Source organism: Lucilia cuprina, chromosome 6 (genome assembly GCF_022045245.1).
Source record: "Lucilia cuprina isolate Lc7/37 chromosome 6, ASM2204524v1, whole genome shotgun sequence".
Lineage (NCBI taxonomy): Eukaryota > Metazoa > Arthropoda > Insecta > Diptera > Calliphoridae > Lucilia > Lucilia cuprina.
In genome coordinates, this window is record NC_060954.1 from 292,843 (window position 1) to 307,266 (window position 14,424).

The 14,424-nt window shown below is 27.1% G+C and overlaps 1 protein-coding gene across 1 annotated transcript; it reads right to left on the reverse strand.

Moving 5' to 3' along the window:
* Nucleotides 1-8,000: 8,000 nt before the first annotated feature.
* On the reverse strand, nucleotides 8,001-10,771 carry LOC111675700. Its single transcript, XM_023436512.2, has 3 exons — nucleotides 9,600-10,771; nucleotides 8,676-9,536; nucleotides 8,001-8,621 (listed from the first exon to the last, which is right to left on the reverse strand). The coding sequence occupies exons 1-3, from the start codon at nucleotides 10,626-10,628 to the stop codon at nucleotides 8,397-8,399; spliced, it is 2,115 nt and encodes a 704-aa protein (XP_023292280.2). The 5' UTR covers nucleotides 10,629-10,771; the 3' UTR covers nucleotides 8,001-8,396.
* Between the last annotated feature and the right edge of the window lie 3,653 nt (nucleotides 10,772-14,424).

Here is a 14,424-nt window from a genome sequence, read left to right on the forward strand (position 1 = left end):
GACATCAAGCATACTGGTCGACCTGCGACGGCATATTGAATTTGGATTAAAGATAATTGTCATTTAAATTAAAAAGGATCACTAAAACGTTTCGCACCAGTGTAATAAAATCTGGTTGTTTTCTTAGAAACTTGATAAGATTGCTTTCAAGACCTGTATATTATTTCTGCATCTAAATATAAAACGCATTGTATTTGTATTTTTAGACATTTTGAAAAGGGAAAAAATAAACAAATTAATGTCCCATTAATAAAGGTACTACTGTTTTTTTGTGGAAAAGGGTCGATGAAGAATACATGGTTCTACATTTATTATCGACATCTCTATGAAGTTAAAAAAATCGTACAAAATAAATATTGATCACCACTATTGCCGCTGTGTTATTTTACTATGACATGTCAACTTTTTCCATGAGCTTCCAAAATGCCATCAAATGAGTACGACATCAAGCATACAGGTCGACCTGCGACGGCATATTGAATTTGGATTAAAGATAATTGTCATTTAAATTAAAAAGGATCACTAAAACGTTTCGCACCAGTGTAATAAAATCTGGTTGTTTTCTTAGAAACTTGATAAGATTGCTTTCAAGACCTGTATATTATTTCTGCATCTAAATATAAAACGCATTGTATTTGTATTTTTAGACATTTTGAAAAGGGAAAAAATAAACAAATTAATGTCCCATTAATAAAGGTACTACTGTTTTTTTGTGGAAAAGGGTCGCGTTATTTGATGAACGTGTCTTTTGTAAGAAAAGAAACAAACGTTTTATTGTCATTATTGTTTGTTAGTTCTGGTGGTTGCCACTTTTTTACTCCTCTTGCCACAGGAAGCTGTGCAAACACACCGATTCACCACTTGCTGTTGTAGTTTATTTCGTTTGCCTCTGCCTTCCATGTAGTGTAGTGTTTGCTTGTCTCTGTTTATTTTGCTTGTGGGATTTTATTTTCGTTCCTTTTTTAATAAATTGCCTCAAATAAATATAAATGAATTTTAGAAATGTTATAAATGAGCCGGAAAGAGAACTCGATTTTTATTGAGGAAGTGTATTGAAAAATAAAAAAAATGAAAACAAATAAAAATTGCAGAATAAAAGTGACAATATGGGATTGTGTGAGTCAAAAAAACTAAACCCTCCACCCGAAAGTACTTTAAGTTGCTGCTGTTAAATGATTTCAATGTTAACAAATTTCTTTAGTTCAATCCGCTTCGAATTGGTTTGTTTTAGTTTGGTTTAATAATCCCGCAAAGTAGTGAGGATTGTTGAAAGTTGTTTATGTGTTTATTAATGGGATTTTACTCGGGGGATTTTCTCTAAAGATCTCAATTGGAAGACATATTTGTTGCTGTTTTTTCACTTTTTCCTTTTCAAAATAATTACTACAACGATTTTCAACAATGCCCAAAGATTTATAAAATAGACTTTAAAATTTATGTCCGATAAAAATATTACTTAAGGGAAAATACATTCGCTTTATATACTAAGGATATTCAATTATCCATAGATCTGATTTTAGCTTCTAATCGAGGAAATCATCAGTTATGTTTAAAACTTAATAATTAAATACAATGCATGTATGTATGTATGTATGTATGTATGTATGTATGTATGTATGTATGTATGTATGTATGTATGTATGTATGTATGTATGTATTTATGTATGTATGTATGTATGTATGTATGTATGTATGTATGTATGTATGTTATGATGTATGTGTATTGAAGGTATATTTATGTATGTTATTCATAATTTCCCCTTTTTAATGCAAAAGTATATTTAAATATTTCTTAAATTATATTACTTAAAAATGGTTGCTATATATCAAGTAACTAAAAACGTATCAGTAAATTTGATTAATTTAGATAAACAATTTAAAAATTTCCAAAAAATTAGTAAAAAGAAAAAGTCATTACTATAAGTGTGCTTTATTATTTAATACAATTTTCATGATTACATACACAGTTATTATTAGATTATGGTTACGACTAAATTGCTTTTCTTGAAGCCATAAATAACAAAATAAACAAAAATTTGGACAAAATTTATGATAATTAAATTAAATTTATCTTTTCACTTCACAAAATGCACCAGTAAATGAACACATACAAATGTCATTGAGTATATATGAGTATTCTAATAATAATTTAATACTGCTGACATTAAAAAATAAATTATCCAATTGGAGAAAACTTGATTTTACAGATTTTTGGCATAAATAAAAATATGCTTTTTTTCATCATATGATTTTTTTCGAAAAGACGTCTTTACTATTCAAAAAATTAAAATAAACATGTACACAACCATATGCAGTACAAGAGAACAAAAATCGAAGGCCCTAAAGGCGTATGAGTAATATGTAATTTCCAAAATACTCATACTTTCAATTGTCCTTAGAAACACAAACAAATCTGACAAATCATAGGTGCAGGTACGTATGTTCATGCAGTGTTTGTGTGAATGTTTGCAAAATAGAACAAAGAGAAAAAATCCAAAATTTATTCAAGTCAAAGTTCATGTTGTTTGGCAGAGCACATACAACAAACTTTGATAAAATTTAATTAAACTAAAATGTTGGAAAGCAAAAAATTATGAATGAATAAATAAATAAAAGACAATAACAACACAAGAAAAATATTCAAGTGTTCATAAACATAAACAAAAGGTCATGCATAGCAAATGCTTTACAGTGTCGTCAACTTATTACGAATTGAAAATAATTTCTTTCAAATCCAATTATCTTATAAATTTAATTGTAAATTTAGTATAATGAGTTTAAAAAAGCATTTTTATTAGTTTAATTATTTATTAAAAAAAAAACTCTTATATAAAATAATAATAATTCATTTGGGTAATTTCGACGAATTCGTTATAACCGAACTGAGCTTAGTTTTAAAATGCATACAATTAGATACATGTTCATATTGTGCGAATGTGTTTTTGAAAAACTAAATGAATATTTCTACATTCACATTTATGCTATCAAAATACATGTGCACACAAACGCTATATAGAAGATGTTTGTTTATTTGTAATTTGAATACATACATACATACAAATTCTAATTGTTGTGTTTATTGTTGTTATTGTTGCTGCTGTTGCTGCTACTACTACAGTTGATGTAGTTGTTTTTGTATTATTGTTTTTATTTTTTCCCATTTTTTATGTTAATGTGATGGCAACATTTGTAACGACAAATAGCACTAACAATACAACTTTGTTATGCATATTGTATATATGAGTGTATGTATCAATGCATTTATGTTTTTATGTATGTACGTATAAATGTGTAGGTATTTTTGAGACTAACTCTGTATGTGTATAAGTATGTTATGGTAGTCGGTTTATTATAATGCTCTAGCATTTGAACATGTTCATGTTTTTATTGTTGTTGGATTTTTACATTTTTATTTTTTGTGTTCTTCCTCTACTTCTCACTCACTTATACATGTAGATGTATTTAGTTTTTGCTAGTCTATTCCTCTCTCATTATTTCTTCTCGTAGCTTAGTTTCCTGTTTTGTAGTTTAAGTTTCCTCTAAACATTCTTTTTTATTTCCTTAGTTGCATTGTTTTTCTTGTTTTATTTTTTACAACATTCATATCATTTAGTTTTTCTAACGTGTGTGATAATAAGTGCTTGTGCATTAAATGAGCACATACATATGTATGTATATGTTCATATTCCATTACATAAATACAAACACATACAACATATTAGATATATGTATAGTTTTTTTATACAAAATCTTATTATCACCGTCCATATATTTACATACATTTATTTATACATATGTATATGTATATAAATGTAAATGCAAAAATGAATATTCAAATCCTAATAGAAATAAAAACATGTTCAATTATCAACAGCCTGGAAATGTTTTCATGATTTACTTTTACTTTATTTCTGCTTTAAAATATTGAGCAAGTAGGCGACAATTTCCGTATTCTTTAATCTATATGATAGATTGGGATCTTTAAAAATAATTATCTTATAGACTTCAATATTTCGTTAAAAATAAGTCGTCTAAGAAATCAAAAATATATTTCGAATTTTGTGTCGTTTATAGAAAATTTCTGACCAATTAATTTAAATTTTTCAAGTTACAACTGAAAAGAAATAATTTAAAATTGAACTGGATGTTTAGTTCTTTAACGAACATTTTATTTTACTTTATAAGTCTCGTTTACCTTATTATTTATCAAAATGTTTTATAAAAGTCCTTCTGTTGGTCAAAAATCAATTCTAATAATATATGTTTTTAGGATCACAAATTTTTTTGTTTTTATGTTAATATTAAACCCATTAAACAAAGGACAAATATATGTTGTTAGAGTTTTTATATTTCTTGAATAAGGTATGCTATTATTAATTTTCAATTTATTAACAAATAAATTTCAAATTATTATTTAGTTATTATGGTTCTTATTACTTTTTTAAAGTTTATTTTCAAGAGATAATCTTTAAATCAATTTCGTATTTTTCACAAGTTGAAGCACTTAAATGTGAATTAAAACTTTCTTTTGTTATTTATTGACGAAATAAATTTTAAAATAATCTTTAAATATTTATTTTCATTAATGATTTTGTATACGTATCATAGATTTTAAAGTATGGATGATATTCCCTTACGTTAGTGTCATTTACTTACCTTTTTCTTTGAAGTCTTTTTTTATTTTTGGTTTTACTTCGTGTGTATGAAACAACATTAGGGTATATCCGGAATATGAATGTGATTTTGGAGAATTATAAGCAAATATGTGTTGTATATACATATGTACATGTATGTAAGTAAGTATTACATTTTCGTGGCCGTATAAAAACTAGTTTTACGTCCTAAACTTGAAGCAGCAAAATGAGTCTTGGTATTTTTTTTTCATTAAAAACGTTATACCTCTAATATACACATATGAATTTATGTACAATGTAAATAGATATTAACATGTAAATATTTTTATATGCATAGCACGCATAACTTTAAAAAAACAGTTACAACAGATCAACATAACTCTTGTGTTATTTTTTTTATCTGACAGGGATTCCAAAGGATAATTTTCACCATAAGAATGTGAAAAAAGTAAATATTGCACAAGTAAGAACATTAGCGGGATTCCATTTATGTTATAAAACAAATTGTCAACCGAATATGTTATTCCGTTCATTAGAAACTAATGCAGAACTATAACAAATTAGAAAGCAATCCAATTTTGTGAACTCGTGCTGAAAATCATGTAAGTAGATCCATTTTTAAAGAACATGTCTAATATAAGTAATACACATATGCACTTACATAATTTTTATTAAAAAAAATACATGTATAAAGAGACAAACTTTACTTATTTATATGCAAACTCGCATACATATTTGTTTATAATGCACGTTAATTAGGGACATAACTTTTTAATTTGTCATAAAATAAGAACTATGTGTAGAAGCTTTGCGAAATAGAAAAATATTTGTAAACATGTAAAATATTGAAAATTAATAAAAGTATTACTTAACGAGTAAAAAAATATTAGAATAAATATCGAAATTATAACTTTATGTATGGCCCGGTTAGTAAAACTCTATTAATGTGGTTAAATGTATGTATTAGTTGACTGCAACGAGTTAATATGAAATAAAAAGAGCAAATTCGAACATACATATATGCTGAAATGTATATAGTGTTGAAAGAATTCACTACGAGTAGAAATATGTGTATATTCATGATGTATACATTTTGCAGTTTTACTATTACACTGGTATAACTGAAAATTTAAACAAATTAGAACAAAGTACACAAAATAAAGGCCCTTTTAAAGTCTCTCATATAGTTAAAACCATTTTTTCGACTGATGTTTTTTTTTTGGATTATGGCAGTCTTGTAGTAAATGAGCGATATGTATTTAAAAATTCACCAATCTATGTACTCACGTTCAATACGATGGCTCTTCAAAAAAAAAAAACTATAGGTTAAATTTGTATAGTTTTAGCTTCGATTAAAATAGTCATTCTTATTAGTTTGGTGAATAATTTAACCTATTATATGAATTTATTTAAAAGAGCCAACATTTTTGTAGACCCATAAATACAGAACCATTCTAATTTACATACACAACGCTGAGTGACTGAATGTGAGTGCTACAAAAAGGTAGAAAAAAGTGATCACTTTGAAAGTGTAAAAACCCAACAGAAAACGCATTTAATATTTATGCGCTTAAGTGCACAGTTTTTAGTGAGTATTTATTATTTAACAAGGTAGAAATTACTTTGGATGACGTACAACTATTTTTTACGAATTAGAAATGAAGAAAAACTCGCAAACATGTTTTAGTTGGTGTTTATACTATTTAAAAAATGAGGTTTCAGAGAATGCAATATTTTACACGTCAACTCGCATTTCAATCATTGATCCCATCACTGTAAAGATGTTTATCATTTATTTTAAAATTTTACAATATTTATTACCAACCGCATAAAGTATTCTAGATCAATAATAAGGCGTGTTGTAATCCTGCTTTACTACGATACCTTAGAATATAAACTATCACCAAAAGGCATAAAACCGACTCAAAATTGTGATTTTAATTTATTTTTTTTAACTCAACTCATTTGAACAATTTTTGCTTGGACTAATATTTAAAAACTTACACTGATTAAAAAAAACCCTGTATAAAAAATAATAAAAATTATTTTTTGAATTTTTGTAAAATTGTAGATTCTTTGAGTTATTTTTAAAACGCAATAAAACACAAAATATTTTAGTTAACGTTTCTTAATGGCTGAAATAGGATCAAACGTCCAATTCCAAATTGAAAACTCGCAGATAAATATTAATATCATCTACAAAAATAATAGATATTGTTTTTGCATACGGTACCTAATAATTTATTTAAAAGTTAACGAATATTTTTAAAAATATGTGTATGTATAGATAAATTTGAAAAGTTGAAAGAAAAAAACTTCTTAAAGGCCGGGAGGATGAGGCAAATCGGGAGGAGCTGGTATGTCCCCTAATTGACGACGCATCTAGAAATTAAATTTGATTAATATGTACGTAATTTTAAAGGTAATTTAATATAATTAACGTTATATACATATATGTATATATATATAAAAATAAAATAATTTAAAAGGATAGGCCTAATTTATACACATACATAACTGGAAATACATATAATTTTAATTATGCTCACCCGTAGTTTATCTGCCATGAAATAAGAGTCCAAATCATTATAAAATTGTGTTGCCTTCTCGAAAGAATATACATACATAAAATATTTTAGTTTATAAAGAGCAAAATAACAATATACAGACATTAATTTACCATTAATCCTGGTTGTTCCCTTTTTAAGAAATATCCTTTCGCCACCATTATAGTAGCCATAAAGCCAATTATTACCAACAGAGGCAAAAAGCCATTTATTCGCAAAATATTCATTTTCCTTGCAATACGGTTAAAGCAAACAATAGTGGCCTTTTTACAATTCTCGTGCCACAACCAGTTATTTTTATTACTGTTGCTGTTACTGTTAATTAAACATTTAGTTATTCCCACTTTATTTTTTACCGTACTATTTATATGAGAAATTTTGGTTTAAATTAAAATATACACTCACACGCACTCTTTCACGCACATACACAAACTGTGTCACATGTGTAAAAATAACACCAAATGGTTGCGTGTTTTGCACAGTTCTGTTTACACGGACATGTTGCATGTGCTAAAACAATTAACACTTTTCAATTAAAACCATAAATGCACTTTTAAGTAGCAATTTCGTTAAAAACAAAATAAAATAACATTTGCCAAACTGCAGATAAATAACAATAATTATTTTTAATTACCCATAATTGTACCATTAGCACATCAAATGATCTTAAACATCGTGTTGGTAACGACATTGTCTTAAGACCTCAAAATGTAATCGAGATAATTGCTCATAAATAGATATCCAATTCTTACGTAGTGATAGGTATACAAGTTTGAACAGACTTTTTTCTCAATTAACAATGTTTTTATTTCATATTATTTTTTTAATTTTTTAAATTTTGTTACAGTTTCATATCAAATTCAACTCAATTTTTGCGAAGATTATATCATTAATTTAATGCCAAAAACCTTTATGGACTTTTAACCGTTTATGTTCCTTATAAAGTAATTATGTACATTGGCTTATTAATTATATAAATAATAGATTTGTTCCAAATACTTGTCAGGATTACAGTTTTTTTGTAATATATAATTATTGCACTCAATTATAAACTGCAAATCTAATTAACACTAAAACAAAGCAAATACATATATTTTAATATATCTTGAAAAATGTTCCATATATTATCCATTTTTTATTAATTTATTGTGTTTTTTGAGGACTTATGTTTGTTAATCGTAAGACTGTGTAATATCTACGTTTCAAAATGATTAATTTGTTTGCGTTTCATACACTCTTCGGGTTTCCAGGGGCGAAAATGATAACTTTTACGTTTGTGTGCAGGCATATACGCGAATATCGTATTACTAGGCGAACCATTACAGCATAAAAATGGGCACATTGCAAAATAAATTACTCGGGTTAAAGCCAAAATAGCTTTATCGATTCGCCTGTAATATTTGTTGCGAATGTAGTTTGACTAGAATAATATAAATTTAATCAAAATTGTTATATGATATATAATTAAGTATACTTTTCTGAGAACGTAGTCCCGACAGGAATAATCCGTTATTAAATCTGTACCCATATTGGCATTAGATGGCAATTCCACCGGTAATCCTATCTTAGCTAATGCTGAGAATATTGGCTGAGATTCTTTGAAGGATTTACTCATTTCGCCTTTTTTATACGTCTTGCCATATCTTAATCGAATCCATTCACGAAGCATGGGAAAACGATGTGCAGCTGGCATTGCAGCAAATACAAATCGTTGGTCTTTTTTTAAAATATTTATTGCGTCTTTGAGCATACGATCCATTAACTCATCGTTCTCTGGATCATAGTAATCCAAACCATAATCCACTATACTTGGTTGAATTCTTTCATTTGGACTACTAGTAAACTCTATTATCTCATGTTTCTTTAATTCCTGCTGCCAAATTTGCTGAACACAATTGCTGGCCGTAACATCGAGACCATCGCTATCTTCTTCTTTTGTAAATTCTTTATAATTGAACATTTTACAATAGTCAAATTTAAAAGGCAGTTGTTGTTCAGAAATAAAAAAATATTTTGGATCTGTGTCATTTTCAGACGTCTTTGAGCTAAAGTCATATTTATCAGGAAATTCACTAACTGGAGACTCTTGAAATGAGTATCTACGATTTTCCATACTTTTCGATGAAGACGTACTATAAATATTTTGTTGTTCGCCAAAACCACCATCCTGGTTTGAATTTAGTGTTGATACCATGTCAGGTTTACTTTCACAAACTGTATTTGTCGATAGGTTTAAGTCACACTGTTTATGATAGATTTCAGCCATTGTACGAAAATCATGGCGATACTTTTCAATATCGCATTGAAGCCGTTTTATAAAATGTTTATAACTTTGCTAAAAAATAAATTCGTTTGTTATTTCCTAAATTATTACTTTATAAATAATGTCTTTCCTCACATTTTTTCTATCGAAAATCTGTTCCATCTCCTGAACTTTCATTTTAGCAATTTCATTTAACTGCTCATTAAAAGTATTTGTTAAATAATCAATATCTTCCTGCTGCTTATATACTGTTTGGATTTTGGTTTCATCAAATGTGGCTGATTCGAATTTATTTCGCAATCTGGTGATCTCATATTTCGCAAATTTTTGAACTGTAGAATTACTGTATTGTTGATGATAAGATTCCAAAATCCCCTTTCGTTTAAATCCTCTGCCAGAATAACAATTTTTTATTAATCTAGGTTGTCCCAATTTTTCGAAGTACGGCAGTATATTTCTACTGCTAGGTTGAATGCTATTATTTTTTCTTTTTGAGAATTTTTTTTTGTTCTTTTGAAAAACCTCAATCTTTGGAGCTTGACCTGGAGGCAAAATACGATCTAATTCGCGCAGAGTTGCGTTTAAATCCAAATGAGCTATACTAGACAATATCAACTGTTCATTTACACTGTAAGAATCAGATTCATTGTCTCGATATAACCATTCCATCAAGAACCATAAAAGGGCCAAATCACTGCCTCCACAAAGCGGTAAAATTGTATGCAATTGCTTTTTTGTTGGCAAGGGATCTAAACCTATAGAATCTAAGCACCTCATCGTTCGATAAACTGTACGCTGAGCACAGTCATCTCGTATTGCATTTAGTAAGAGATCTGCCGACTTTTTTTGAAACAGGGAAACTCCTCGATACCACGATGGCACTGCCAATGAGTTTATAAAATTTTTAATTATTTTAGTATTTTGTTTTAGAATTTGACGCTGCACTCCAATCGAAGAATATGTAGTCCACTCATCCTTCATTGTTAAAATCGATGGCTTCTTTTCCGGATGCTTGTTTAATTGAATTAAGTTGATATTGTTTTTGTCGAGACTTTCGTTCATATTTTTATTCTGAAATATCATTCTATTGCTAGCTTCCGTTCTATATGTATTTCTCTTACCAAAAGTATCAACATCTTTCATTCCAAATGATATCATTTTCATCTGCCGGTCACTTTTTTAACTTCTGTATTCTTGTAAAAACTTATAAATTCTTCTCATTAATTAGCTTTCGCATAAAACTAGTATTACAATTTTGCTTGTATTTAAAAACCGAAATGATCAATATTAAACGTTAATTTATTTTGACATTTTTTTTTAAATTAACATAAATTTATAAAAAAAATTATAAAGTTAAAGTGAACTATTTATCAATGAAAACACCTCCGCATACGCGTGTAAAGCGTTCTCCTCAAAGGACTAGGAATAGCTCAAAACTAATTCAACTATATGGCAAATTTAACATTGTGATGTTTAAGATAAGAACCACGTAATTCATATATGCATTATTTCAGAGTATGAGAAAACATGATACATGCCTGAATTACATAGAACTACTTAATGGATCATGTACTGTCACAATGTTAACAACATTAAAATAAAATTAATGTTTAAAAAATTAAGCGAACTTATATTTTTATAATTTTATCACTCATATAAGAACATTAAGATGCATAAATAAAATAGTTCATTTTATATTTGAAAACAATCTTTATCCAAACTATTTTAAATGCTTAACCCTATTTATTCTGTGTATTTATTTGGAACATATTGTTTAAAAACAATTAGAAAACATGCCTTTCGGCATTAAACGAATTAAACTTATTGAACTGTCCTCTGCAATTTTATAGAAAATATTCTCACTAATAGAATATAATTGAACATAGAAATTTCTTTATACGTTTAAAAAAATACTTTGATTTAAACAAACATACAAATTGTTTTTAAAACTCTATTAAAGAAAACTTGAAAATATTTTACACTCAATAACATTGCATTAAAGTCCTTTAAAATTCGATGGCAAATTGTATCTATTTGTGCTAAAATTAATCAGTATTGCAATAAATCGGAGTTATCGTACATTATATTATATTTTATGGAATGAATGCACATTGTAATTGAAATTGTGACGCTATTACAATTTTACTGACTGTAACTGCGCTGTACTCTATTTTGAAGTGTATTTTAGAAAAGAGTTGAGATTTTATATGTTTAAAAGCGTTGCAATGAGTGGAATATTAGACTGATTCATTAAATCAGTTAATAAATTCAAATACTTGAATTTATGCACATGATTCTCAAATGCATTCGAAACGTTACACCAATGTTAGTTTTTTTATTTACGATTTCCATTATGATAAACATATTGAACCTAATAATTCGTTTAAACTTGGTCGCGCCTAATCTCATACATACATATGTAAGTGTGTATATGCATATCCAACGTTTGTGTATGTATATTTGAGTTTTGTTTGTAATACTCGTTGTACAAGTTGTACATGATAAACTTTACAAATTGTTAAATTGTCTTTGACAACAATAACGACAAAAATAACAGCAACAACACCAATATACATAAATATGTATAAAGAAAATAGTTAAGATAACTTATCTTCTATTCCCATATAGAAGAAGTTACCCTAGTATAAACAACAACATCAACTAATACAACAAATTTACTTGTTTTTCGTTTATCTTCTGAAATTTATAAAAAAAATAAATAATAGAGGAAAGACATAGGAAGGAGTGAGAAAATGTAACGTAAATCTATTTCAATTGAGTTTTAAGTTTTTCGGAAATCTTGTATTTTTTTGTTTATACTCACTTGTAATGTTGTAAGATGTATTAGTATATAGAAATAAATAAATACATACAGATATTTAATTTTTTATTTTGAAATTTTTTCTTAAAGGTATGAATGAATGTATACATTATGGTTTTTGCAAATAGATTTCTGTGTTTTAAAATGCACAGACACACTCATTCATATACAAACACATAAACAAAAGTATGAAGGTTTGTTCAACAATCGATGATTGCAGTTGCTTTTGTAATGGCTCGATGCAGTTGAATAAGAAACTAGTTGTACATTTAGACAGACGTAAAGATTTACTTACTTGTATACTTGCATACATACATATCTACATGGACTGTATATCAATGTAAACTATGTACATATATTTATTTATAAATTAGCCCTGTCCTTACAAAATAAAGTTGCCTTAATTGTAAAAGAAATTGTTGTAAAATTCAAAGCTAATTTGACAAAGGAATCCACAGAGAATAAATGTTTTCATGCATTGAAATTGAATATGATTCATTAAAGTTGTTCGCTTTAATGAAATTTAGATATTTAGAAATAAAATCTACACACTACAAATACAACAACATTTTTAAGGGCAAGTCTAGTTTATATTTAAGACTTCTGTTGTCCTGGTTATATGTATTTGTTTGTACAATTTACTGTTTTGGACTTGTCAATTTTTATATTTAAGTATTATTTCTTTCGTATGTGTGTTTTATTTGTATTTTGTTTAGATATTTCGTAACCCCTGTAAAGGTACGATTATAAGGGCAAAATGCAGTTGTCTTTAGTATTACCGTTATCGTTGTTGTTATTATTATTATTATTGCAACCGAAGATAGGAAAAGAATCTTAAAATAACATAAATTGTTGTACTATTGCATTGTCAAATTGTGTGTCGTTGTCAAACATCATGAACAAAAATTCAATTTTCCACACATAAAAGAAATCAAAAAAAAAACTTTATTTTCAAAATACTCACAATTACACAGTATGTATAGGTACATATGTATACACACATGCTTACATTTGTATGTGTTTACATTCAATCTCATACACACATAAAACGTAAAGTAACTTTGGAATGTTTTAGTTTTCTTTTTATACAAGTTCAGTTCAATATAGATTTTATATTTTCTATTCTGTCCATATTCACATAGAAATGTTCATTAGACCAGCTCACTTAATATATCATGGATTTAGTAGCAGGGTTATTTATAGCTTTAAAGTTCTATAATTTGTAAACGAAATTTTAATTGCCATAATGACAATCGTATATGGATTTTATTTAAATAATTTATTCTAAACTCTATAACTCAAAAAGTAATTGATATTTGGCAAACAAAATTTAGATGGATAACAAAAAAATGTTTTATGTGAGTAGAGCTAATATACATACATATATACATACATATATAAAGTGTACTCAAATTTAGAAGTATTCATGTTCAATTGCTTAGAAATGCATCACAATATATAAATTTTTAATGGCTAAACAAATTGTTTAAAACAACTGTAAATCCATCACTGAATTAATCCAACAATTTTCAAATTCATATAATATGCATTCACTTGATTTGATCGAATTAAATAAACTTTTTCTGTAACTATGGTACGGAAGAACATTTGTTGTATTAAAATTATAAAAAATCGTAAAACCATGACAATTTGTATAAAAAAAAACCATTTACTTATGGTAAAAAAACATATTTTGTGCGAAAATCTTTTAATCATTGTTAAAAGATATAAAATTAAAGCTAATAACGCAATTGAAGTGGTATAGGAAATACAATTTATTTGTACTTCAATTACTTATACATATATTAATTGGAGCACAAACCAAGAAAATTCAAACAAATATTATTATTTACAATTTGCTTTGAAAATGTAATATCGGCAATTCCATTCCCAAATTCACAAATCACTTTTCAACAAAATTTTTGAAAATAACATAGCATTGTCTTCAGGTGTCTTTAAGTGTACCAAGTTTCAGCCAAATTGGGCTGAAATGATTAAAATATATTGGAATAAAAAATCTTAAATGTATTATTATAAAAATATTCCATCCATGTCCGACTACACATTCTTTCTTGTTTTTTTAATTTCTTAGCTTCAAGTCAACTATATGATTAATATGAAGCAAAAAACTATATTTTT

What these genes read in the sequence shown, in the direction of transcription:
- LOC111675700 (XM_023436512.2), bottom strand. Translation starts at nt 10,628, where the DNA reads ATGAAAATGATATCATTTGGAATGAAAGATGTTGATACTTTTGGTAAG. An exon ending in AGATTTTCGATAGAAAAAAT is followed by an intron (nt 9,537 to 9,599) that starts GTGAGGAAAGAC and finishes TTTATTTTTTAG; the next exon opens with CAAAGTTATAAACATTTTAT. An exon ending in GGGACTACGTTCTCAGAAAA is followed by an intron (nt 8,622 to 8,675) that starts GTATACTTAATT and finishes ATATTATTCTAG; the next exon opens with TCAAACTACATTCGCAACAA.